The sequence below is a fragment of the Oratosquilla oratoria genome, chromosome 21 (assembly GCF_046742065.1).
Source record: "Oratosquilla oratoria isolate Oo_2021 chromosome 21, ASM4674206v1, whole genome shotgun sequence".
In the NCBI taxonomy this organism is placed as follows: Eukaryota; Metazoa; Arthropoda; class Malacostraca; order Stomatopoda; family Squillidae; genus Oratosquilla; species Oratosquilla oratoria.
The window spans coordinates 15,956,011-15,982,989 of record NC_134797.1 but is presented as its reverse complement, the minus strand read 5'-3'; the positions used below and the strand labels follow the sequence as shown (position 1 = coordinate 15,982,989).

The 26,979-nt window shown below is 46.8% G+C and overlaps 1 protein-coding gene across 1 annotated transcript in view; it reads left to right on the top strand.

Annotated features, from left to right (window-relative positions):
• Positions 1-26,029, top strand: part of LOC143037023 (plexin-B-like) — a 264,227-nt gene extending 238,198 nt beyond the window's left edge. Inside the window, exons 14-16 of the mRNA XM_076205126.1 lie at positions 17,741-18,354; positions 19,232-19,390; positions 21,177-26,029. Of these exons, the coding sequence (XP_076061241.1) occupies positions 17,741-18,354; positions 19,232-19,390; positions 21,177-21,365 (962 nt within the window). The 3' untranslated portion in view covers positions 21,366-26,029. The remainder of the gene's footprint in view (positions 1-17,740; positions 18,355-19,231; positions 19,391-21,176) is intronic.
• The last annotated feature ends 950 nt before the right edge of the window (positions 26,030-26,979 follow it).

Genomic DNA, 26,979 nt, shown 5'->3' with positions numbered 1-26,979 from the left:
ATGTCCCATCGTCCAGGGAATCGCCACTGCCGACTCGAAAAAAAAAAAAAAAATAGAAAAGGGAAAACATAACTCCAAAACAACGCCATGACTGTGAAAGATATTATGTTTTTTGTGATGCTTCGTGAGTGAGAGAGGGATCGGGTGGGAGCAGGGGGAAAAGGTGGGGAGGGGGGAATAGGGGAACACGAAAGAAGAGAAATGCCGTGGATAGGAGTGAAGTAGAGACCACACCAGAAGACTTCAAGTCGCTTTTTTTTTTTTTTCAAATGCTTGTAGTCAACTATACAAAAGATCTACGCATATTATTATTAGATATAACGGAGAAATAAGAAAGTGCAGAAGGTTGACAGAGGGGATGAAAGAGAGAAGGGAAGAGCATACAAAGCGATAAAGAAGCACTTAATGTATACACAGAGGAAGAAGACAGTGTAAAGAATCGTAGTGCTAACAATGGAATCATAACGTTGACATTTTTCAACAGGTCTGACTGATCTTTGGGCCAGTCAAGTAACACGAAAAAAATTTATATATATGTATATAATGTATGTATAAAACCCCCATGTATATAAGAGCAAGGGATGTTTGGGAGAGAATAGTCAGGGGGGGAGGGGGAGGGGGAGGGGAGGGGAAGAAGCGCCTGAATGTTTGGCTGCTTCGGGTGTGTAGCCTCGTGTGTGATCCGATTATTCTTATGACTATTTTCCTCGGACGCTTATGAATTTTCATGCGGGAAGGGGAGTGGGAGGAAGAGAGGGGAGAAAGGGAAAGAAATAAAGATGGGAGGAAGAAGGGTGGAAGGGAAGGAGTGAGGCGAGGGATGGAAGGAAACAAGGAAGAGGAAGAATAAGAGAGGAAGGAAAGGAAGGTAGGGAGAAGGAAATGAACGGAGAATAGAAGGAATGAGGATAAAAGAGAAAGAGGGATGGAAGGGAGGATGGGCAGTGGGCCAGAGGGTGTCTGGGATTTTTAGGGATTATAGGGGAGCAAGCGAAACGCGGAGGGAAGAGAGTGTGGAGGGGACACTTCGGAGACGTGGAGTGTGTCCAGATGGGCTGCAAAGTATAGACGAGGAGGAGGAAGATTGGATGCTCTGTTTTGGTCACAGTGGATTAGGAATAGGATTAGAATTCTGGCCACAGGAGGTTTGGGGTCCACAAGGCCACATACGGGTCATGAGACCGCATATTTATGAGGCCGAATAGGGGCTGTGAGACCGCATAGGGGACATGACACTGCAAAGTATGTAGAGACCGCATAGTGTTCATAAGACCGCATAGGGTCTATGAGACCGCTTAGGGTTCATGAGACCGCATAGGAATCATAAAACCGCATAGGATCCAGGGACCGCATAATGTTGATGAGACTACATGGTTCATGAGACCGCATATTAGTCTATGAGACTGTTTCAGGGTCCATGAGACGCATTGGACCAAATAACTTGGAGGGTCGATAGTTAGGGCCTGTAGGACCTTTGAGTCTCAGGAGTTCATTTGGGTTCCATCAGGATCCATTTTGGGTGCAAGGTCCATTTGGGCACTAAGGGTCCATTAGGGTCCAAGGTACCACTTGAGGGACCATAGGGCGTTCAGGGGACAAAGGGCGCTCAAGGGCCCTGACTATTACGTCATGGGCAAAGACAACGACCCTGGTATGGATGTTCCGGTTCACGGGGGACCGAGATAACGAGTCCCGGACGACAAGACCCGGAAGGATCGGGGGCGGGGGGGGGTTTCCGGGAGGCAATAGTAGACCCAAGTGAGCGATTAGGTTCCGGGGAAGTCTCTGAAGACCCGGGAGTGGAGGAGGGAGGAGGAGGAGGTTTTTGAACATGAGGTCTGGTTTGAGTGGAGAAAAATTCTAATTATTGGGGGAGCGTGGGGGAGAGGGGAGAGGGGAGGGGGAGGAGAGGGGAGACCTCAAAAACGCTTAAACAATCTAACTCGGAGGAGCTTTAATGAAGGGAACAACTGCTGGGTAATGGAAATAAAAAAAAAGGAGGAAAAGAATTGCTACGGAATTGAAGAAAGGTAAAAGAGAGACGAGATACGAATTGTTTGTGTTGGTGGAGAAGTGGAGGGAGGGAGAGGGGAGTAGAAACAAAGAGGAAGTAAAGAGAGGAAAGGAGAGGAGAAAAAAGCAACAGAGGATGGAGAAGAGAAGAGGGTGGAAAATAGGAAAGAAGAAGAGAGGGAAGAGGAGAAGGAAGAAGAGAGGAAAGAGAGTGGAAGAAGGAGGGAAATTAAGAGTTTTGGGAGGAAGGACTAGAGGTGGGGGAGTTGAGGGGTGGGGTGGTGGAGCTTGATATTGGTTCCTGGAAAATGCATTACAAAAGATAAGAAAAGACGTGTATGTCTCAAAACACACACACACATACACACACACACACACACACACGACTCGGTGGCGCGGTTGGTAGAGTCCCAGACTGTCGCTACGGCAGTCCGGGTTCGAATCCTGTCCAGGGCTAAAATAATTTCAGTATCGCTGCGTTTCGAGTCGTTACTCCAACTCTCGTGGGCGGGGAGTTGAGGGTGTGTGCGCGTGTAAGGTCACAGCATTACCCATAGATCGGTCATACGACCTCTGAGCTCTCTTCCGATAGGGAAATAGCTGTCGATCAAGAGTCCAACACGTGATCCAAAGACCAAGGTGAAAATACACACACACACACAAACACACACATACATTTGCCTATGATAGTTCGTCACATTAACTGTATTTATAACTGATTAATGTGTTCATTACTGTAGCGTGTTGTGTGTTATGATAGACGTCATGCTATTTAATTCACATTGGGCTCGGACCTTCTTATGATCACGATCCAACGAGACTCAGTTCCGGCTGGGGGTCGTCACTTTAGCCGAATAATAATCGTCTGGCGGCTGCAACGTCATCTATACAACGCGCCATGGTAGTCAGGGAGTGAGACCGATATTCTACGTCTGTCTTTTTGTCTTCGATCTCCGTTTTCTCTTCTATACTCGGTTCCAGATTTTTATTATTTCTTTCTTCATTTTTCTCTCTTTTTCGTTCTGACAATGGTCCTCATCTTATGCCTCCTCTTCTTCCTCTTCTTCCCTCCTCCTCCTTCCTCCTCTTCATCCTCTTTCTCTTCAATCTCCTCATCCTTTTTCCCCTTTTTCTTACCATCTCTCCTTCAATCTCCTTATTCTGAGCCTCCACCTCTCCCATCCTCCCATTCTCATTTCCATTTCCATATTCCCGTGACTCTTCCGGATTCCCGTCTCAGACCACTTTGGGCTCTCGCAAACCTCATTGGAGATCACGTGACCTCCTTCCGAAGTCGCGTTTTATTCCGACTTGGCTGGACTTCGGAGACATCGCATCTTTATGACTCACCATATCTTTTGCCTGTTCTTTTCCCCTTCCTCTTCCCTTCTCCCTTCCCTTTCCATCCCTTCCCTTTACATCTTCTCTATCCATCCTCTCCCGTCGTACTTTCCCCCCCTTCTCGCCCCCCCCTTTTTTTTTTTTTTTTTTTTTTTTTTTTTTTTTGCTGAAGAGCTACATGCGAAGTTTTGGATGGTTCAATATTCCTCAGTGTTGTTCCCGAAGCAACTTCGATACGAGTCCCTTGCCGCCTACGTACCCCTAATTCCTAAATACCTCGCCCCTGTCACGTCTACAGTACAAGTCTTCCCCGCCACCCTTGGCTGATTAAAATCGCCTGGCGGCAACCAGAATAGAATTGGATGGCGTCACCGAGATGAAGGGGTTGATGGGAGAGGCGGGTGCGCTCTCCCCTGGAATTGGAAATGTATGCGTTAGGAATGGGTCTTTTATGGAAATTGGAATTATGAATATTTATGGTCAAGGCGCTGCTGTCATGGAATTATGGTCTGCGGAAACGTATAATGCGAGTACTGGAAATATGTGTGTAAGGCCATGTACATATATATATATATATATATATATATATATATATATATATATATATATATATGTATATGTAAATGTCTGTAATCTATCGAGCTGGCGATTTTATTCATTTGAGGGACAGACCAAACAAAAGGTAGGGATGATATATAGAAGTTTGCAGGAGTGACGTGGCAGAGTATGCCGCAGTCACGTGACTCACAGAAAAGGCTGAGAGAGGCCTATGTTCAGCAGTGGACTTTGAATGGTTGATTGAGGTACAGCTGCAACTGCAGAAAACTGAAAGATTTTATTCTGGCTAATTGACTGCATCCCTGACATATGTAGTTATTGGACGCAAAGTGGTTTACGTTGGTATTCTTAAAAATAAATTTCTCCTTGAATAAATCTTACATAACTTCTTGCAAGGGAAAGATTTATATAAGGAAAGAATTTTTTTTTAAGAATGCCACCGCACGATTCTTACGATGGTATTCTTAAAAAAATCTTTCCTTAAATAAATCTTACATAAATTCTTGGAAGGGAAAGATTCATATAAGGAAAGAATATTTTAAGAATGCCACCGTAAGATTCTTACGGTGGTATTCTTAAAAAAATTCTTTTCTTATATAAATCTTACATAAATTCTTGGAAGGGAAAGATTCATATAAGGAAAGAATTTGTTTAAGAATGTCACCGTAACATTCTTACGGTGGTATTCATAAAAAATTCTTTCCTTATATAAATCTTACATAAATCCTTGGAAGGGAAAGATTCATATAAGGAAAGAATTTTTTTAAGAATGCCACCGTAAGATTCTTACGGTGGTATTCTTAAAAAAAATTCTTTCCTTATATAAATCTTACATAAATCCTTGGAAGGCAAGAATTCTTTTAAGAATGCCGCCGTAAGATTCTTACGGTGGTAGTCTTAAAAAAAATTCTTTCCTCATATATAAATCTTTCCCTTCCAAAGATTTATATAAGGAAAGAATTATTTTTAAGAATACCACTGTTAGTGCCTAACCACCGTCCTGGGCGTGGTCAAGTCGGTGATGCTGGGTATTGCTTAACTAAATCAGACAATATAGGCGTCCTGGAGGAGTTAATCTTGTTTTCCTGGAAGGGAGAAAGGGGAATTAGAAAGGAAAAATAATAAGTTTCACTCAAGGGAATATAATAGATACCAACACAAGTTCATTCGTCACTACCACTTAAGAAATTAAATCTTAATTTTGTACAATATGTTTGATATCAGGATAGATGTATTTTCAGTAGTCCAATCAACTCTTCGCGAAGCAGGTTTCTAACTATGAAATACTCTGGCTTAACCAGGATAAAGTTGTTGAAGTTTAGAACTCATCTACATTGGGGTTTAGTGTTTGAGTAAAAATGATGACGGGAAAATGTATCAGATTTCTTATCCTTAGGCCGTCACCAGAGACTATAATTTCCACCCTACCATCTCCTCACCTCCCCCCCCACCTCCCCGCACACTGTCGAAAAGTAGATATTTACTCACGAATAACAATATACTCGTTTTATCAAAATGGTATTTGTTAGGTAATTATCACCATTAGCTAAAAAAAATAATTACCATGATACGCTGGTAATCCTTAATTCATTTAACGTATTATACATTCGGGAAAAACGAGATCACGAATCAAAACGGGAACATTAGCCTATAACTATTGAACAACCCTGTACTTGACTTTCAGAGTGTTTGGTGACTTGAGCTCGCGACTATACACACAGTCTAAATTGCTCTGCAACACCTGGAGGGGGGAGGGGACAGGGGGAATATCTTCGCAGGGGCAAGTATGGGAACGTCTGACTAATTGATATGATTTGTGTTGATTGCAAGGCAATTGTATGGGGCTGGGCGGTCGTTGAGTACTAGGAGGTGGCTATAACGATGTTTGCGTGTATGTGTGTGTGTGTGTGTGTAAATATGAGTGTGTGTGTGCGTGTATGTATGTGTGTGTGTGTGTGTGTGTGTGTGTGTGTGTGTGTGTGTGTATGAATGTGTGTATGTATGAATGTGTGTATGTATGAATGTGTGTGGGTGCGTGTGTGTGTGTGTGTGTGTGTGTGTGTGTGTGTGTGTGTGTGTAATTGCTGCTTTGATGTTCGCGTCTTAGGGCCACTATTTGTAGGAACCTGGATTAAGACTCCTCTTCCTTCACCTACTTGTCCAACATTATATATATATATATATATATATATATATATATATATATATATATATATATATATATATATATATATTGTTACCTTATTAATTTTTGGTGACAGGACAGGGGCGCTGTGCATTGTGTGGTATAAAACGCCTTATGTGTTGAAGTGTTGGAGGAAGGAGGGGTGGAAAGATTAATTGATGGGGACGGGCTGCCGTCGTCACCCACACGCCGAGGGACCGACGAAGTGGTGGTAGTGATGGTGGTGGTTTTCCGAGATCAACTTCGAGTATATGCACTGTTCCGGACATCCAAACCTGACCCACGATATGAACGCAGCTGTTCGCTTCTCCAACCCGGCAACAGTACATCAGTAGGACTTCGGAGGACTGCCAGGATGGAGGTGGACCTTGGAAAGGACACAGACGAGGAATATCCTCATTCTCGTCTTATTTGCAGACGCTTCCGTTGGCCATGATGAAGGTCGCAATGTGGTAGACATAGTATATCAGCTACCCTCTGTCACACCTACCTGGATGCTATGCAAATCACATATAATGGGGGGGAGTAGCTGGGGGAGGAGGGGAGATTAAGGTGTACCCAGCATGGAGAGGGGAAGGTATTAGGGGTTGATGGGACTGCTTACCCCAACCCTGTAGGCCTGTCTTGAACTGATTAGGATCGTCCGACGTTAGCCAGAATAAAATAATTGTGGCGTTTACATGGCTTTGATTGGTTTAGTAGAGAGTGTTTAATCCTGTAAGTGAGAGGAGCTGTGATTCTCAAACTAGAGGTCATATCCCTGATTTTTTTTCTTTCATGGAATTGTCCTCTAAATGTGTATAAGGGCTGCTCATAATTTTTGTTTTTGAGGTTGGAGGTTGAGTTTGAAGACGAAGATGGGCTTCAAACAGACAAAGTTGGCTGAGAGTTGCCACAGAGTCAGCAAGTTCGGGATCCTCTGAATAAAGCCCCGAGGCTTTTGCCAGAATAGAAACACGAAAGAGAGTACTAGATCGCACCAACAGCGCGGGTCATGTCGCCCAAGTGCGAATGAAGAATAGCGACGGTTGCGGTGCAAGTGTGGGTCGAGAATAGCGGGGATGTGATCCATCACAGCCGAAGGGAACACCGCGCCCGGAGTGTTTGTGGGAGGGGAAAGGGGGGGAAGGGGGGGAAGAGGGGGGGTGGCGGGGGGAGAATCTAGAGGGAAGGGAGGAAGGGTGGAGGCAGATAGAGAGAAAAAGACGAAAGGTACAGGAATTTATGGTGTTCTGGGGAAGAGTTCAGGGAAGGAAGAAGATGTGTGTGGCGTTCATGGATTTGAAGAACGCGTATGATAGGGTGGGAAGGAATTTGTTATTGTGAGTGGTACAGAAGCACGAGGTTGAGAAGAAGATTTGAAGGGGAATGGGAATTAAAGATTGAGTTTTGAGGAAGACAAGAGGGTAATCTGTTCTAGAGGAGGTGAAGAGGTGAAGGAGGGAGGACAATTGTACCCAGGTCATTATCCTCTCCTACAAGAGGATGGAGGTGTTTCTTGTGGTTGCCTTGAGCCTCCTTAGAGTTCCGAGATTCATCTTGAGGGCAAATTGAGGCGCCGTTGAGGTCGAGCGTTTGCCTCAGGCTCTTCATTGCGACCTCAAATCGTGTGAAAAGTATCGATGATCTTTTTTCTTTTTCTTCTTCTTCGTTTTCGCCTCTATTCATTGTCAGTCTTTTTGCCCCTTTTTCAGTGTCTCCACAACCTTTTGTCAAAGTCTTGTGGAAACTTTTCGCTTTTTGGCTTTTGTTTCATTCTGTTCTTGCCGAAGGATCTGATTTATTTTTCGCTTACTATTCACGTGTTCAAATTTTTCTAATATCGTTTCCGGTTAGGCAGATTGAGTATTATTTAGAATAGATAATATTTTTTGATCTTATGAAAACCACGCAATCTTATCGCGTAAAGAAGATGACAGCATGTAGTATCTTGAAATACAAGTACTGTATTTTGACCTCAGGTCACGTGAGCCCTTCAGTCAGGCATAACACGTGAATCTCTTCACCCAATTGAAGTGGTCATTGTCCGGTCATTATTACGTGATAATCCGCAATGTGCGATATTGATGGTATAGGGATATCATGGAAAAGCCATATAGAGGGATTTTGAAGTAGCCCTGTTTAACGTCGCGAACTCCCCCACCCAGGAAGCTTGTGCGGTGCCCCTTACAGAGGACTTTGTACCGTGGAATTTAATTAACCATACCCTTGGTCCAACTCGCTCGCGGCAGGGTTCGAATCTCCGTCACATCGACCTCCATCGCAAGTACTGACGCACTAACCCGCTTGGCCAGGATATTGTTTTTAATATTGATCGCGTAGGAGTCACTTAATGGTGTGGATCACCTCACATGATTTCATTCAGCAAGGTACTTATTAGTCGGTGTCTGTACTCGTATTGATTTAAATCGACTGACGTAAAACACACAAAATACGTTACTGAATTGGAAGGGTTCAAGTTAAACTGCTTCGACTCTTGACTTTGATAATGTCGTTTAAATCGTGGGTCATCCTTGCACAACGTCACTTTATTTACCACCATCACTACCACCACCACTACCACTAGCACCACCACTACCAACACCCCTACCTCCACCAACATGACCATCACCACCACTACCACCACAACTGTCACTAGCACCACCACAACTGTCACTAGCACCACCCCTACCACCGCAACTGTCACTAGCATCACCACTACCACCACAACTGTCACTAGCACCACCACTATCATCACAACTGTCGCTAGCACCACCACTACCACCACAACTACCACCACCACTACCACCACAGCTGTCACTAGCACCACCACTACCACCACAACTGTCACTAGCACCACCACTGGCACCACAACTGTCCCTAGCACCACCACTGCCACCACAACTGTCACTAACACCACCACTGCCACCACAACTGTCACTAGTACCATCACTACCACCACAACTGTCACTAGTACCACCACTGCCACCACAACTATCACTAGCACCACCGCTGCCACCACAACTGTCACTAGCACCACCACTGCCACCACAACTGTCACTAGCACCACCACAACTGTCACTAGCACCACCACTACCACCACAACTGTCACTAGCACCACCACTACCACCACAACTGTCACTAGCACCACCACTACCACCACAACTGTTACTAGCACCACCACTACCACCACAACTGTCATTAGCACAACAACTCACTAGCACCACCACCACTACCACCACAACTGTCACTAGCACCACCACTACCATCACAACTGTCGCTAGCACCACCACTACCACCACAGCTGTCACTAGCACCACCACTACCACCACTAGCACCACCACTAACACCACAACTGTCACTAGCACCACCACTGCCACCGCAACTGTCCCTAGCACCACCGCTGCCACCACAACTGTCACTAGCACCACCACTGCCACCACAACTATCACTAGCACCACCACTACCACCACAACTGTCACTAGCACCACCACTACCACCACAATTGTCACTAGCACTACCACCACTAACACCACTAACACCACCACAATTGTCACTAGCACCACCACTACCACCACAACTGTCACTAGCACCACCACTGCCACCACAACTGTCACTAGCACCACCACTACCACCTCAACTACCACCACTAGCACCACCTTTACCACCACAATTGTCACTAGCACCACCACTACCACCACTAGTACCACAACTACCACCACTAGTACCACCACTACCACCACCACTGCCACCACAACTGTCACTAGCACCACCACTACCACCACAACTACCACCAGTACCACCACAACTACCACCACTAGCACCATAACTACCACCACAACTACCACCACTAGCACCATAACTACCACTACTAGCACCACCACTACCACCACAACTGTCACTAGCACCACCACTACCACCACAACTACCACCACCACCACTTTCCCCGCCACAGATTCACATATTTGCAATGGAGATGAGTCGCCAGTGACCGTCGGAGTCTCAGACGTATCACCAGCGTCACCCCCCCCCCCACCTCACGTGACCCTCCCTCCCCCCTCCCCCTCCCCATCACCTCTCTTCCCCCCCCACTCCCCCAACCTTTATCCCCAACGTTTCTCCCCATCCAGCACTTCCCCTATGCAATCTTTCTTCCCCATACAAAGTTCCCCTTTAACCCATCCTTCCCCCCACCCCGGTTGTTCCCCCTTACTATATCCCCTCATGTTTTTCCTTCCCTCGTGCTCCCCTCAACCGTGCTCCCCTCCCTCTCCCCACTCCCTCCTCTCCCCCTCGCCCCTCCCCCTCCCCACTCCCTCACCCTCGTCTCCCTCTTTCTTCAACGATTACTCATACGCTGCCTGTCTGTTCCTTTTCCTCTCACCCTCCCTCCTCTCACTTCCCCCCTCCCCCCTCCCCCACCCCGACACAGACCAAGACTTTCCGCCCTAAAGACACAGGTTCAGACACGGTAATGTAGCATTACACTACCACACAGGGACATCATTTTTATTTATTTGTTTATTCATTTATTTATTTTGGTGAATGACACCAAACGATTTTATTCAGCTGAGGGGCTGGGAGGATTGGCTCGAGACAGAGTAGGTTCTTGATTGTTCAAGATCGCGTTTGTGCAGAGTCTAGTTAGGAGAAGAAAGTTATCTGGCGGCAATACCAACTTAAATATAAGCCGCCGTATTGAAGGGGTAAACAGGGCCGATTCAAAGTGTCTTCTGTCTACTCCCTCCTTCCCCCCCTACTCCCTCCTACCCACTACTCCCTCCTACCCCTACTCCCTCTTACCCCTACTCCCACCTACCCCCTACCCCACTCCCTCTACTCCCTTCACCCCTTTGGTCCCTCTACCCCTTGCACCCTCCATCCCCCGACTCCCTCCTACCCCCTTATAGTACCTTTAGACCCCGTCCTCCCCTCCTCCCCTAAACCGGGAATCCCTCCTCCTCCTCCTCCTCTTACTCCTCCTCCTCTTACTCCTCCTCCTCTTACTCCTCCTCCTCCTCTTACTCCTCCTCCTCTTACTCCTCCTCCTCCTCCTCCTCCTCTTACTCCTCCTCCTCTTACTCCTCCTCCTCTTACTCCTCCTCCTCTTACTCCTCCTCCTCTTACTCCTCCTCCTCCTCTTACTCCTCCTCCTCTTACTCCTCCTCCTCCTCCTCCTCTTACTCCTCCTCCTCTTACTCCTCCTACTCCTCCTCCTCTTACTCTTCCTACTCCTCCTCCTCTTACTCTTCCTACTCCTCTTACTCCTCCTCCTCCTCCTCCTCACCACTGAGCTTTCATTCCATCTTTTCCCTCAAATGTTCGATTTTTCCATACCGCCACCGCCAGGAAAGACCGCGAAACTTCTTCACTCATCAAATAATTTCCAATATGGTTACCAGCGTTGCCGTTACCTGCGTAGACGTTACCGATAACGTTACCGTAACCGACGCTTTTATTGTGACCATTACCGGCGTTGACGTTATTATATCGTATCGTTACAGTTGCAGGTGGTGGTGGTAATGTGGATGTGGTGATGGTGGATGTGGTGATGGTGGATGTGGTGATGGTGGATGTGGTGGAGGTGGAGGTGGTGGTGGTGGATGTGGTGGTGGTGGTGATGACAATACCGTTGACGGAAGAGCTACAGGCGGAAGACAGGCCATGATGTAGTAGACGACCTTTACCGGTGATTCCCACCTCCACCTCCACGCCCTGACTTTATGCGCACAGGAAACCTCCTGTATCAAGTTTGGAGGACGACCTCGGTCGATTCACGTCTCCTGGAGGGCAAGCGCGCCTCTTCTTGCCCTCCAAAGTTTGCTTTCCGGTTTTTTCTTCCGGAGCTCCGGTCTTGTCTCAACTTTGACACTTCGCTCTTCGTTTGTACATTTCTCACATCTCTGCGATCATATTCCCACTTTAAGTCCCCCCCAACCCACACCCCCACCACCACTACCACCCTGCGACCTCGAAGATCTTCGGGGTCTTCCAAGACCACATGAGTCTTATTCTTCTCTATTGTAACCCGGAAACTCGCGCATTACCATCGGATATGGCAGAGGGGATAGATCACATCCAGCAGGGGGTGCTGCGTGGAAGGTCCCGTCTCAGCAATGCATTGTCATAAGGGAGGAAAAGAAGGCTGGGAGGAATGGGCTTCTGAAGGCTTTCAGGGTCAGGGGCCGGAAGTCATTACGAGGAAGCAAGGGTGGAGGAGGAGGAGGGGAGTGGGGGATGTTTTATAAAGATGTAGAAGATGGCCACAACGTCCGTTTAGTGATGTCGGGACCTGGTTTACTGTCGTTCTTTGTTGGTCGGGTAATATAGAGTTGTGGTCGAAGGAGAAGGGAACAGGAAGATAAGGAGAGGAAGAATGGAAATGGTGTATTAGGGGAATAGAAAGAGTAGAAGAGAGAGTGGATTAGGTGAAGAGAGGAAATTAAGGGAGGATAGTGAAAGATCGATAGTGTGCGCGTGTGCATGCGTGTACATATAAAATATGACCTGGCCTCCAGGATATATCTTATTTTTCTCCGGATATTTTATATAAGACTGATTTATGTAATGGGTGTGGTTCTCTGCCCCTTCTCTCTCCCTCTCTGTCTTCCTCTTACACACACACACACGCGCACACACACACACACGCGCGCGCACACACACACACACACACACACACACACACACACACACACACACACACACACACACACAAATACACACACGGAGTACCTATTCGGGATAAGAGCTCCGACAAGACTTGAGGGACGAAGAAGACGCCATCAAATCGTAATCATCTCTTGGTAAACCTTTCAACATAGAAACGAGGTCATCCAGGGTCAGATCAGGTCGCAGTGCGAGGACCTATAACGGTCCTAACCGTCTCCTGGTGACCGTCTCGGTCATCCCGTTTTCTATCTTCACGGTTACATTGACTTTTGTTTTATATTAATTATTGCTAAATATTATTATTCATAATTATTCATGGTTTTCCAGCCTCTCCTGTTATTTTTTTTTTTTTATCTCCTCTCTTCCTATTCCCGTTTTTCCTCTTCCAGCTTCTGTTCTTCATCCTCCTAATGCTGACCTTCACCTTCCTATCACTTTTCTTCCTATTCTTATCCTCCCGTTTTCCTCTCTTCCTTCCTGGTATTTCTGTATTTTTCCAACAATAACCGGCGCTTCTTTCCCTAGGAAAGAGGCGGAATTATAGAGGAACTGAAGGAGAAGTTTAAGGCAGCAGAATGGAAGGAGAGGAGTTTATATCATTATTTTGTTAAAGGAAGAATAGAAGTTTATCTATTTTGTGGAAGGAAGGATAGAATTTGTCTTTTTATTTATTTTTTGAGAGAGAGAGAGAGAAAGACGGAGAGAGAGAGAGAGAGAGAGAAGTCTAGTCTCCGATCATAAAAGCGTGCTGAGTGATTTGTTCCGCAGGAATGTCACTAAAACCCCTAAAATATTGACATCATAAATCGTTCGTAGACAGTAGTACCCCGCACAGGGTTCTCTTCGTCCTATTTTTATGTTCTCTCTATTCTTGTTCTCACCTCTCTATTCCTGTTCCTCGTCCATATCATCTTTTTCCTTCGTCCTCTTACTCTTCCTATTCTTCTTCAGCTTTCCCAATTCCTCCCTTCCTCTCATTCCCAACTCCTCTCCTGTTTTCCTCAACCTTCCCTTATTTTCCTCCTATTCCCTTCCCCCACCCTTTCCCTTTCCTTCACTCTTTCCCTTCTCCTCCTCCTCCTCCTCTTCCTCCTCCTCCTCAGTACCCCTTCTCTTTTCTTATCCCCCCTTCTACTCTCAGCTCTCTTTTTTCTGTTCCCTCTCTTTTCCTTTTGCACTCTCCTCCTCCTCCTCCTCCTGTCTTTCCTCATTCTCTTGCCCCTCCTCCTCCTTCCTCTTCCCTTCACCTCTTCCCTTCACCTCTTCCTCCTTCCACCACTTCCTCTTCCTCCTCCTGTCTTTCCTCATTCTCTTGCCCCTCCTCCTCGTCCTTCCTCTTCCCTTCTCCTCCTCCTGTCTTTCCTCATTCTCTTGCCCCCTCCTCCTCCTCGTCCTTCCTCTTCCTTCCACCTCTTCCTCCTTTCACCACTTCCTCCTCCTCCTCCACCTCTTTCCTCCTCCTCCACCTCTTTCCTCCTCCTCCTCCACCTCTTTCCTCCTCCTCCACCTCTTTCCTCCTCCTCCACCTCTTTCCTCCTCCTCCACCTCTTTCCTCCTCCTCCTCTTTCCTCCTCCTCCTCCTACTTCTCTTCCTCCTCCTACTTCTCTTCCTCAACGCACGCTCCCACACAAACTTCCTTCCGCACCGGACCCTCGTGGCGCGACTGTCACCCTCAGGTCCTCCTTCACGTCATCGTCCAGGCGCCTCCAAAATGGAGTGAACGCCTTGCCGTGCCTCCTCCAAAAGGCGGTGGGGGAGGGGGGAGAGGGGAGGGGGGGAGGAGGAAGGGGGAGAGAATAGGAGGCGACGTCGAATTACAATTCATCCGTTTTTTTTGTTTTTTGTATTAACAATTTTAACTCTTAATACGTAAGCCTCAGTTTCAGCGTTCATCTGAGCGGTGCCCACAACTTTATTGAATGTATACTATCATGAGTGACGGAAGCAACAAGCTGGTTAACTTGATTTATTTGATTCTGGTGAATGTATCTCGATTTCGTATAGTCACAGCCTCTGGACTGAAGAAAGCAAGTGTGTGTGTGTATTTACCTAGTTGTATTTTACAGGAAGGGGAGCTATGCTCGTGAGGTCCCGTCTTCATATCTCATTTTATCTAAACTGTTTTTAAATTCATGTATTGTTTTTGCACACACCACTTTCTCATCTAACTTGTTCCAAATGTCTATTACTCTGTGGGGAAAGCTATGTGTGTGTGTGTGTGTGTGTGTGTGTGTGTGTGTGTGTGTGTGTGTGTGTGTGTGTGTGTGTGTGTGTGTGTGTGTGTGTGTGTGTGAGGGGAGGGGTCACCAAATTGAAGAGATCGATTTAAGAAGGGGGGGGGACCTCCGCCCGCCCCCATCACTCAAGGATACACTCCCCCCTCCCTCCCCCGCTCCCCACCATTCGTGCTTTATGATGGACATTTCCCATTTTTTATGATCTATAAATCCTTTTGTCTTTTTTAAGTATACGCCATCACCCGTTTTCTTTCCATTAATGACAAACGTTTTCCGTATTACGTTCCCACCCTTTTTCCTTTATTGCCTTTTTACGTTTTTCATTTGTCCTTCCTCTTGCCCAACTATGTCTTCCTTAAGTCTTTTATGTTTCATTTTCACTTTCTCGTTAATTTTTTTTCGGAAGCTCGTTTTCGTCATGTCATTTTTCTTCCACATTTTTCATGTCTTTCTTACCTCAGTTTCTACCTCTCTCTCTCTCTCTTTCGCAATCTCGCCCTTTCTCTGTCCCGTTTATCTTTCTACTCTGTCCTTTTTATTATTAGTACCTCTCTCTCTTTCTCTCCCACTCTCCAGCAGTCCTTCCCTTCTCTCGTCTACCCACCCTGCCTCCCTTCCTCCCTTTCTTCCCCTCGTCTACCCTTCCTCCCTCTCCTCCTCCCTTCCTCCCTCTCCTAGCTTCTCACTTAGCAATTTTCCCTCGTTTTCTAAGAGCCGATTTTCGGTTTTCCTTTCATTAAGATTAGCGTTTGCTGTCGCGTGCCTCCTCGCTTTGGGATCATCCCATTAGCTGAGTGCCCATCCCTCCCCCTCCCCCTCCCCCTCCCCCGCCTCCGTCGTCGCCTTCGGGAGGATTAAAGGGAAAGAGAGAATGAGGAAAGAGAGAGGGAGGGAAGAGAGGGCCGGGGTAGACGAGTTTGATAAGCGGGGTGCAGAGATGAAGTGATGGACCAGAATAGATAGATTGAGAGTTAAAGATGGAAGTCGAAGAGGTTGAGACGTTTTCAGTATATTTTTTTCTGGCTAATGCCAGACGATTTGATTCGCCTGAAGGGACTCGCTCGCTCGATCGGGGAAGTGTTTTGTCCAGTGTCTGTTTCCTCACCTGAATAAAGTATGTTAAGGGCGTCACCGTTGTGAAGGAGTTAACTTCGTGATGTGTATGTATGTGAGATTCACCTTGGTCTTGGAACACGTGTTGGACTCGTGATCGACAGCTATCACCCTGCCGGATGAGAGCTCAGAGCTCATATATGCCCGACCTATGAGTAACGCTGTGACCTGACACACACACACACACACACACACACACACACACACACACACACACACACACACACACACACACACTTACACTTACACTTGCCCACCAGAGTTAGAGTGCTGGCTCGCTGGCTCGCAGTGCAAAGATGTTGAAATTATTTCAGCCCAGGGTGGGAATCGAACTCGGACAACTGGATTGGTTGTTGCGAACGGTACCACTAGGCCGTCGAACCGTGTGTGTATGTGTGTCTGTCTGTGTATGTGTTTGTGTATGTGTGTCTGTCTTTGTGTATGTGTGTCTGTCTTTGTGTATGTAAAAAGATCTCCAACACATTGCACTCAACGTACTCAGTTATCTTCTCTCAGTCGAATAAAGATGTCAGACACAACAGTTGTTAGGAACAAACACCTTTTAGTAAGACGAGAGATTTTACTAACCAGAGGAGGACTCCGGTCTAAAAAGAGTCTTAAGCTGATCGAGACCCAGTGACTGAAATTGTTCCCTGGGAGATTTCCCCCCGCTAAGGAAGAGGTTATGAGAAACGATACAAAGAGAGCATCGGAGCTTCAAGAGAGAGTGGAAGAGAAGAGAGTGGAATAAGAAAGTGGGAGAGAGGGAAGGGAAAGAAAGGGAAGGGAAAGGAAGGGAAAGGAAAGGAAGGGGAGGGAAAATAAAGAAATAATTTGAATCCAGCCTCGTTATGGACTGAAAGATCTCCTGACCCCTTCCCCCGTTTTTTGTTTTATTTGTTTTTCTCTCAAGTGAGTAAAACAACTTTACCAATTGTATACAAAACCAGTGATTCAAAGTCAACACCAAGGCCATTGCATGCAATAGTTGTGTTGCAACGAGGGAATGGTCCACGAATAACAATAGAACTGCGTTTGAATTATGTGGTGCAGGAAGAAAAAGTAGAGGGGAGAGGGGGGGTTAGTGGTGGAAGAGTGGGGGGGTAGTGGGACAGTGGGAGGTGAAGATGCTGCTGAATTGGCTCCATAGCTTTTGAGTTGCAGTGATATCTTTTCTGCATTTTTTTCAGTTATATCCTTTGCACGGTGTACGTGTTTGGTGCGTTAATCCTTTCTATACACACAAGTTTAGACACTGTCTCCTTATATAACGACGCTGTATATGATGAGAGTGAAAATTAGATTATTCAACCTTGAGGGTTCATTGCAGAACCGCCGGTCTATCCCCTGTGGGAATGATGCAGTCTCTGTATCTCACTACGTAATTTGAGTACGTAGCGATACAACCCTCTCTTTCAGTGTGGTTTGTTCACACTAACGATAGACGATTTTAATCAGCTTAAGAGACAGATTTGGAACAAAATGGGGTCCAGGTAAATATTTCATATTGTCCCATATTTACCGCTCCTCAGTGAATAAAATCGTCGTCAGTCAGGCCCATCTGTAGAGGACTTAGTCTAATGATGCTCTCATACTTGTGTCTTGAGTGAAGTGAGACTTACATATATTTTCCATATCTTACAGGCACGGGATACTACTCGTACGCAAACAGCATCTCGCCCCTCAATTCTCCTGGAGGAGGCGACGACGGCGGTAGCAGCAGTGGCATCGGGGGCCGTGGGGGCTCTAGTCAGCAGCAGCAACAGCAGCAGCAGCCTCTCGTGTACCACCTCGTCCGCCCGGAGGAATCCCCTGCCGGGTCCAAGGAGAGGACCTATGACACCCACAAAGCCATTCCCGAGATCTTCTTGACGCGGTTGCTCTCCACCAAGGGCACGATCCAGCAGTTCGTGGACGACTTCTTCAGGACGATCCTCTCGCCGAACGAGGGCCTACCCCCGGCAGTTAAGTGGCTCTTCGATCTGCTGGACGACGCGGCGAGGGTCCATGGGCTCAACGACCCTGAGGTCGTCCATGCATGGAAGTCTAACTGCCTCCCGCTGCGTTTCTGGGTCAACTTCATCAAGAACCCGGATTTCATCTTCGACGTGAACAAGAGCGCCACCGTCGAGGCTAGCCTCTCGGTCATCGCGCAGACCTTCATCGACGCCTGCTCGACTACCGAACACCGCCTCGGGAAGGACTCGCCTTCCACCAAGCTCCTCTTTGCCAAGGACATTCCGCGCTACCGAGCTCAGGTAAGTTCTGGACAGGTGTCTTGGAGATTTTTTTTTTTTTTTTTTTTTTTTAAGAGGTATGTGAATTTTCTATACATACACTGTACATGTATATTATTCTTAGTCTTGTTCTTTTTTATTTGTCTTGTTTTATTCTTCACCTTCGTAATCATCTCTATACCACCTGACTCCTCCTCTTCCTCCTCCATCTACTTCCCCACCATTTCTGTTGATTTTCTCCCATCGTTTAACTCTTCATTCTCTTCCTCCTTTTATACTCCTCCTTTTCAGTCCTTTCATTCCCCTGTTCCTATTTTGCACCCCCTCATCCCTCACCCCTCATCCATTACCACCTTCTCCTCCACCTCTTCCTCCTCCCACTTCCTTTCCCGCCCTTGTAACAATAAAATTCATTTTGCTTTTCCTCGCCTCTTCCCCTTCCCCTCCTCCTCCCCTCCTCTTTTCTTAAGCCTAACCCCTCCCTTCCTTCCCCTCATCTTCACTCTCCTTTCCTACCCCTTCTCCTCCCTTTCACTTCCCTTCATTTCTCTTTCTTTCCCATTTTCCTCCTCTCCACTCCCTCTCCTCTCTCCTTTCCTCCCCCTTCACTCCCACTTTTCTCTCCTTCCCCTTCCCTCCTCTCCCGTTCCCTCTCTTCTCCTTCCCTACCCTTCACTCCCCTTCACTACCCTCTCCTTCCATCTCCTTCACTCCCCCTCTTCTTGCCTTTCCCTCCCCTCTCCTTCACTCCCCCTATTCTTCCCTCCCCCTCACTCCTCCCTCCTCTCCCCTTCACTCCTTTTCCTCTCCCCTTTACCTCCCCTCACTCCCCCTCCCGACGTTAGGTTCGAGTCCTGACTCTCCCGGTCTCACTCTCTTTCTCTCTCCTCGGGCGCAGGTGAAAAAGTTCTACAGTGACGTGACGACGCTGCCCCCGGTGAGCGACCAGGAGATCGCGCAGCACCTGCAACACCTGTCGGCCACCTACTCGTCCCAGTTCGATAACCTGGCCGCTCTCAAGGAACTCTACATCTACGTCACGAAGTACCACGAAGTGGTGAGTAGATACGAAGAGTTCTGTTGTGGAGTTTCGTTCGTGTGTGAGAATCGTCCGCACCTCAGAGGGTTATCTTTTATTTATTTATTAATTAATTTATTTATTTGTTTATTTATTAATTTGAGGTGGAGATCTTTAAATCAAATTTAGCGTCATGGCAATGAATAAGTGTGAAGTTATGATGGTAGTGGCTTGGTGGTAGTTGTTGTAGTAGTAGTAGTAGTAGTTAGTAGTAGTAGTAAGTGGTAGTGGTGGTGGTAGTTGTAGTACGAGTAGTAGTGTTAGTAGTAGTAGCGATAACAGCAGTAGTAGTGGTAGTGAAATTGGTATTGGTGTTGGTAGTTGCAGTAGTAATAGTAGTAGTATCAGTGGTGGTGGTAATAGCAGTAGTGGTGGTGTTGGGGTGTGGTAATTGTAGTAGTAATAGTAATAAGGGCAGAAGTGGTAGTAATTGTAGATATAGCAGGAACAGTGGTGGTGGAGGCGGTGGTGATGGTAATAATTGTAGTAGTAGTAGTAGTAGTAGGAGGAGGAGGAGGTGGAAGAGGAGGAGGAGGAGGAGGTGGAAGAGGTGGAAGAGGAGGAGGAGGTGGAAGAGGAGGAGGAGGAGTATTGGCGTTAGAAATTGTAGATGCAATAGCAGCAGCAGCAGTAGTGATGGTTGAGGTAGAGGTGGTTGTGGTGGTAGTGATACACGAGTTGCCTTGTATCAAGAGTGACGAGGAATCCCCCCATCCGAAACAGTTCAAAGTTTATTACCCGGAAATAGTGCCATTATGTATGAGAAACCACGGACGTGAGGGCAGGATGCCAAGAGTGGCAGGGCCTCGAGGCCGAGGTGGGGCCTCGAGGCCGAGGTGGGGCCTCGAGAACGGCATTTTATAAGAGCATTATGTATGAGAAACCACGAACATGAGGGCAGGATGCCAAGAGTGGCAGGGCCTCGAGAACGGCATTTTATAAAGGCACGGAGTCTTGAACCCCTTCCCTACCGTGTGGTTCTTTTCTTTTCTCCCTGGATGTCGCCAAGCTATTTTATTCGTCCCCAGTAGTTAGGGAATCAAGACTGTCGCCAGGCTTCGTCCTCTTGATCAAGTCATTGCCCCAGTTTGCTCCAATTTCAATTTCGTCCTCCTCACTTGCTCCCTCTTACCACCACCACTGCCACTGACCACCACCATCGCTACCACCACTGCTATCACCACCACCACTACTACAACTACCTCTACCATCACCACCACCACCAACTACTACTACCACCACCAACACTACCACTAGTACTACTGCCACCATCACGACTACTACTACTACCATTACCACCATCAACACCATCAACACCACTACTACTACTACCACCACTGCAGTTACCACTATCACCACTGCCATCACTCGAATGCATTGCAGACTCAACAGCTCCCGAAGTTAAGCTGGGCTACGCATTGGAACTAATCTGCCAACACACGACCACGTAACCAGACTCAAGTTTCCCTTTGGGGTATCCGGGGGGGGGGGAGCGGGGAGGAGGGGAGGGAGGAATCTTAGCTGCACAAGGGGAGGGGGAAAGATTACTCGTAGGTGGGGGGGTAATTTTACAATATAAGGATGTTTGGGGGAGGAGGCTAGTTTCACAAAAGTTGGGGAACAGGTTGGGGGGAATATGAATTGGGGGGGGTTATGGTGATGAAGGGTTCCCAAACGGGGAAGGGACCCAGAGTATACAAATCATATCCATTGTAACCCATAGCGGATCCTATGTACTCACTGCCATTCTCCTCTCCCTTGACAGATCCTAGAGTCCTTGGAGGCCGATCCTTACTGCCGGAAGTTGAACCTACCGCACCGCCTTCAATCCATCGCCTACATCCTTGAGACTTACACCCACGCGGGGCCCCTCGCCCCCATGCCCCCCGGCCAACTCGCGCCCCCCGTTGCCGCCCACCACAATCTCTCACAAGGGCAGCTCTCGGAGTTGTGAGGGCGGGAGGAGGCGGAGGAGGAGGAAGAAGAGGAAGTGGATGAACGGGAACAGGAGGAACTGCTGCTACTCCGCCTTCAGGAGCAGGAGGAGGAGTTCGAGAAACACCGCAAGAAGTTCGAGCAGCACCACTTTCAGCAGCAGCAACCCCAGCAGATACAGGATGTGATGAGGATGATGATGGACGGTGACCTCGAAGAAGGGTGGTGGTGTTGAGGTGTCTGCGTGGAGGGTAGGTGGTGGTGGGGGTGACGGTCAAGTCCCCTCTACTTGATTTTATTCTAAAATTGAGCCTACAATTCACTAGAAATGAGTAAAATGTCCACGCGAAGGAAGAAATGTCCGTTCTTCAAGACAGGAGACCAAAGTGGAAGATGGAGGACGTCCTTTTCGGAAATGGAAAACGCGAGGGCCGAGACTGTGACGTCATGTAACGAAATGAAACAAAAAACTTGTTACGAGTGCCCGTCACTGCAACACTCCTTTTGCCACAAGTAATGAAACAGGGTGTGTGAATAGCGTGGATTGTTTGGGTGTGACTCCACCCACACCATCGCCGCCGCAGCCTCCGCCTCCTCCATCACCGTCATCATCCACTTTCTACCCCTCCTGATGCTTAGTCTACTCCCTCCGCCATAGCATATGTGAATGATTACGAACTAGAGGCGCATTTCGCGTCCCCAAACCACGACGCAGCTTCTTATTCTTACCGGATTCGCGAAAGAAGAGAACTCCGGGTAAGGGGAAGCCATGAACACTTTAAATCAAACGAGATCATCGAGTAGTGATCATATTAAGGAGATGTAGGGCAGCAAGAAGAACTGTCAGAAGAACGTTGTAAACGATTTTAGTGATGATTTTGTCAGTGATAATTTTAGTGACAAGCGACTCAAAAGTCACGCAGAGGTGCCAGACCTCAACGCGACGGAAACTTTACGTACACACAAACACACACAAACTTTTAGTGCAATAATGGTAACTGGAAAGAAAAAAAAAGTGATTGCGGACACGTGATTTGTAATTATACAATGGGAGTGGTTGAAAAACACTTCAATTTTTTTTTTTCCGAGTCTAATAAAAAAAAATCACTTTTTGCCGAACATGGTCATGCAAGAGAAAGAATTTGGAACAGCGTTCCCGAGAACGGGAACGAGATGGACGGTGACTAGCTTTATAGGGGACATGAAACACCCCTTGTTGGACGGCGCGTATATGGACGTATGTGCGTGTGGTTGTATGTGTGTAAGCTCATGCGCGCGTGTATGTGTGTAAGTAACCGCACAGACTCCATGAGTGAGTACTGTTTATAATGATAATAATACTATTAATAATGGTAATAATAAATAATAATAATCAACAGATCCACAAGAGTGCCCATGCACGGCGCGTTGAATGTGATAAACTCGAACTTTTTTATATCGATGTGGTCCTCTGTACTCTAGTTTTTAGTGCCTAAGAAAGCTAAGATCTTCATGGGAGTGATGGGCGTGTAAAAAGGGGGGCTATGGTAGCCACGGGCGTGCGGAGGGTGACGTGGTGTGATATTTTGATGCCTGGAAGGGCGGGCGTGGTTGGTTTTGGAATCGATCCAGATTCCTGTACTGGAATGTAAACCTGACCACGTCGCCGAAAACTTTACCCACTTGAGTCTTGTGTGTGTGTATATATATATATATATATATATATATATATATATATATATATATATATATATATATAATGTACAGCCTTTTCTTCAGTTATTACTACATTGCAAACACCATGGGTGACGTTATCTCGTAGAGTCCAGTCATCATACTCTTCCGGCTCCTTCCGGAGGCTCTAGAGGTTTCGCCACGCCCGTCCCGCTGGTCTCCGGTTCGCAGCCTTTTTTCCCCCCGTCTTTCTTATTTTCCTTATTCCTTTTCTTCTTCGGCTGGAGACCATCAACGTCGTTTTCTGTAGTTCGGGGCCCGTTCTGCTCCTGTCGATCCTCCTGGGGTCGTCTTCTTCTGGAGACTTGTTCTAGACCAGTGTCTTCGTGGTCTTCATCTACGACGTCTTCTTCAGGACTGAGCTCTCTCCAAATTTCTTGCAGAAGCTCTTCGACTCGGATTTTATTTTTGAGAGTCGAAGGCTAATCTCTCTCTTTATGGTCCTGACCTGTATAAGCCTCCTTGTCTGTCCATATTTGCCTGCATCTGTCTATGCTGACAGAAAGGGCATGTGTCTAATTCTTAAGGTCAAGGGACAGTTTCTTACTATGCAACGCAAAAGACTTAAAAAAAAAAGTTCACATTTTGGCCTCGATAGTTTAAAAGAAGAAGAATCGAAATTTTGCTCTGGTGCTACTTTTTACATTTCTCTCTTTTTCTCTCTCTCAAAATCGCTCCTCTCTTGTTGGAGCCGTCGCTTCCTCTTCCTCCATACGTCTTCAGCCACATACTACTCTCCCCATGTCTTTATATTCTTTCGATGTATCCGCTTCCAGGGGCGTACTAAGTACTCCTCAGTTGACGCTCCAAGACAACGGCGGGCAGATGTGCGCGCGTGCCTGCTGGAAACCGCGCACATCTACACACGTATACACAAACACATATTTTTTTTATTTTTTCCCTCCGTCGTTGTCCAGGTTATTTTGTACTTACGCCATCGGGACCATTGTTCTCTATTTTGTTTATGTTGCCTCTCCATAACCTGTGTTTTGCGCACCCACTTCCCATGCTTGTGGTTGGTTAATGCCGTTTCCTATCTTAGCTTTGTCCAACCCATTACCCCATACTGACTTGAGATTTCAATCTCTCTTTTTTTTTTCTCTCTCTCATGGCACCTCGCCAATCATTCTCCTCCCTCTTCCCCCCCCCCCATCCTCATCCTCCTCTTGCTTTCTCCTCGGCCCATTCCTTCCTGTTATCAATAACAGCTCTGGTAAGAAGATGGAAACAGATAGAGCCTCGGTCGATCGAGACTGTTTATGCCAGTGTCCACCTTTCCGGATGAGTTAAAATCCTCTCCTGGTAGACAGAACAAAGGCTCAAAGTCACTGACCATTTTCGTACAATTACCATGTTGGCCTGCTTCTCCTGTGTCCTGAAGTGCCACTTGGCACCTCCTGGCTTCCCTTCCCGGGTTCCACTTCTGCCCCACCCCTTCTCAGCCCCCCCCCCCACTCGTCACCCATCCCCCGTCCCACACACCTTTCCTCCACCGCCACTTCCTCACGCATCATCCCTTTTTGCCACTGATTGTTTACTAGTCCTGTTTGTTATCGCCTCCTTTAGGAATGTGTACATAGATCGCCCTTATATCGCCTTGTTATAGATCCCTTCCTCCCTTGTACAGTTCCCAGTATGCCCTTTACATTGTCTTGCGCCCGCTTCCTGTATGTTGGTTCTCCCCCGCCAGGTGTATTGCGGACGTCCGCAGACGCCGCGTGAAGACACCGCCAGTCTCATTATTTTGTATGATTTTTTTTTATCAAACACGTTTGAATATGAATATATATATATTGTGTGTGTGTGTGTGTGCGTGTGTGTGTGTGTGCGTGTTTTAGAAACAAGTAGCATGAATATATCCCCCTTTTTTTCTTTATTAGAAGTTTGTTTGCCTTAGACCGGGTCGTTGGATGCGAAGTATTTACATAAACACACACACACACACACACACACACACACACACACACACACACACACACACACACACACGAACCCCCAGTCTTGTATGAATACGGAGGTGAATCAAGATATTGCATAAAAACCTGGATGTATTTTCATTTTTTTATTGTACAGACCTCCCTATCCTCGACGCCAATACCGCCTCAATATCATGCCGAAAGCAGCCATATTATTTTATATCTATATAAGCATTAACACACACAACCACGTCTTATTAATAATACATATACAGTACATGCTACAGCAGTTCTAAACACTATGACTAAAACCTTTAGACCCCATGAAGTTCTCTCCTACAGAATCCACCTGTAGAAGCACAATAGCACAAGCACTACTACAGCATCGCTATCTACTTTTAGGGCAATGCTACAACTACATTTTGCAGTTCCTCAGTGTCACGACAAGTCGGTTCTGTTGCGCCACGTTGGAGTGTTGGTCGTGTTTGATCAGATATTAGCGGCTTTTTATAGTTTTGTATCGAGTTCGAATGTTTGGTCTGTCTGTCTGTCTGTGTGTCTCGACGAAAACCTGTCTGCAGCTTGCCGTAAATCGTGGCTCCGCATTGCCCGTTTTCGTGGCACGAGCCTAATTTTTTTTTTCTCTCAAAAGTATGTATAAGAAAAAGAGGGAGGAGGTGTTAGCCGACATTTACTTACCATGCAACTCGAGGTTCTCTGCCTTTTCCTCGCTTCGCCGAGACCCCCGCACAAGTATCGCGTTGCCCTGCGTTGGGACCCGCCACACTTAAAAAAAAAAAAAAAAAAAAAAATTGTCCTCGAGTCCTATGCTTGTCCTTGAGTTCAGTCTGTCGTGCGCAGCGAGCTCTCAGCCTGGGTCCTCCTGTCGATGGTCGGCAGTGGATCGGTGGGTCGGTCTGAGTCTATGTCTGAGCCGCTGCAACCACTGCGACCTCGGCCACACGTGCCGCAAGAAAAATCCCTCCACCCGGGCTGAGCAGGCCTCCTTCGCGCCGTCTTATGGCCTTCTTGCAACATAGCCGCAAAGGAAACAGCCACCATACAACACCCAGGCGTCAGGCAACAGCCCCTAAGTGTTCTCTCGTTGATACGTCTTTGCGTTTGGGTCCGGCAGTTCAAAACCCACTCCGGGGTTCTTCGTCGACGGTAGAGTTCGATAATGTGTCCTCTTGTTCTTTAAGAGAGAATTATCCAGCTTGAGGATCTTCGTAGTTCCCGGGTTTTCTTGGAGAACTCGACAGGTACGAAGTTCTTCGTTCTCCAAGAACAGGAGTGGTTGACGAAGGGCTATTGCATCGTGACGACTTTGAGTAGGTCGCGGTGCAGACTTTTTGGTAACCTTCCGACAGTTGAGCGCCTGCTCCCAGAAAGGGTGTTGAACTCCAAAACTAAAGAAAATTTAGTACTAAGGTCTATGCAACATCTCCATCTCTACTTGCTGCCCCCCGGACAGTAGCAGCAACTATTTCGAACCTTGGAAAAAAAAAATAAAGCTTCATTGCATAAATACACACACAACACATTCTATCTTTTTTGGGGACACTGTAAAAATGTACAGAGAAGTTTTGTTATTGTAAAGTATTTTTGTAAATGTGAGTATGAGGGCATTGTGTAAAAATGTGCAAATTACTGCAAATAAAGCGAGTGCCAAAAACTGGTTTTCTTTTTCTTTCACCTTTAGGAGATCCAAAAATAGGATGAAACATTCTTATGGAATGGTAATGGCAATGCCAATGATGATAGTACAAATAGTAATGATAACGGTAACAGTAATAATAATGATCATGATGCTAATGTTGATGAGGATAAGTATGATGGTGATAATGATGATGATGATAATCATGATGTGAAGATGATAATGGTGATAATGAAGATAATGCTGCTGTTGATGGTAATGATAATGATGGTAGAGTGATGACAACGAAGTTAATGATGATAAAGGTGATAATAATGATAAAAGATGATGGTAATAATAATGGTGAT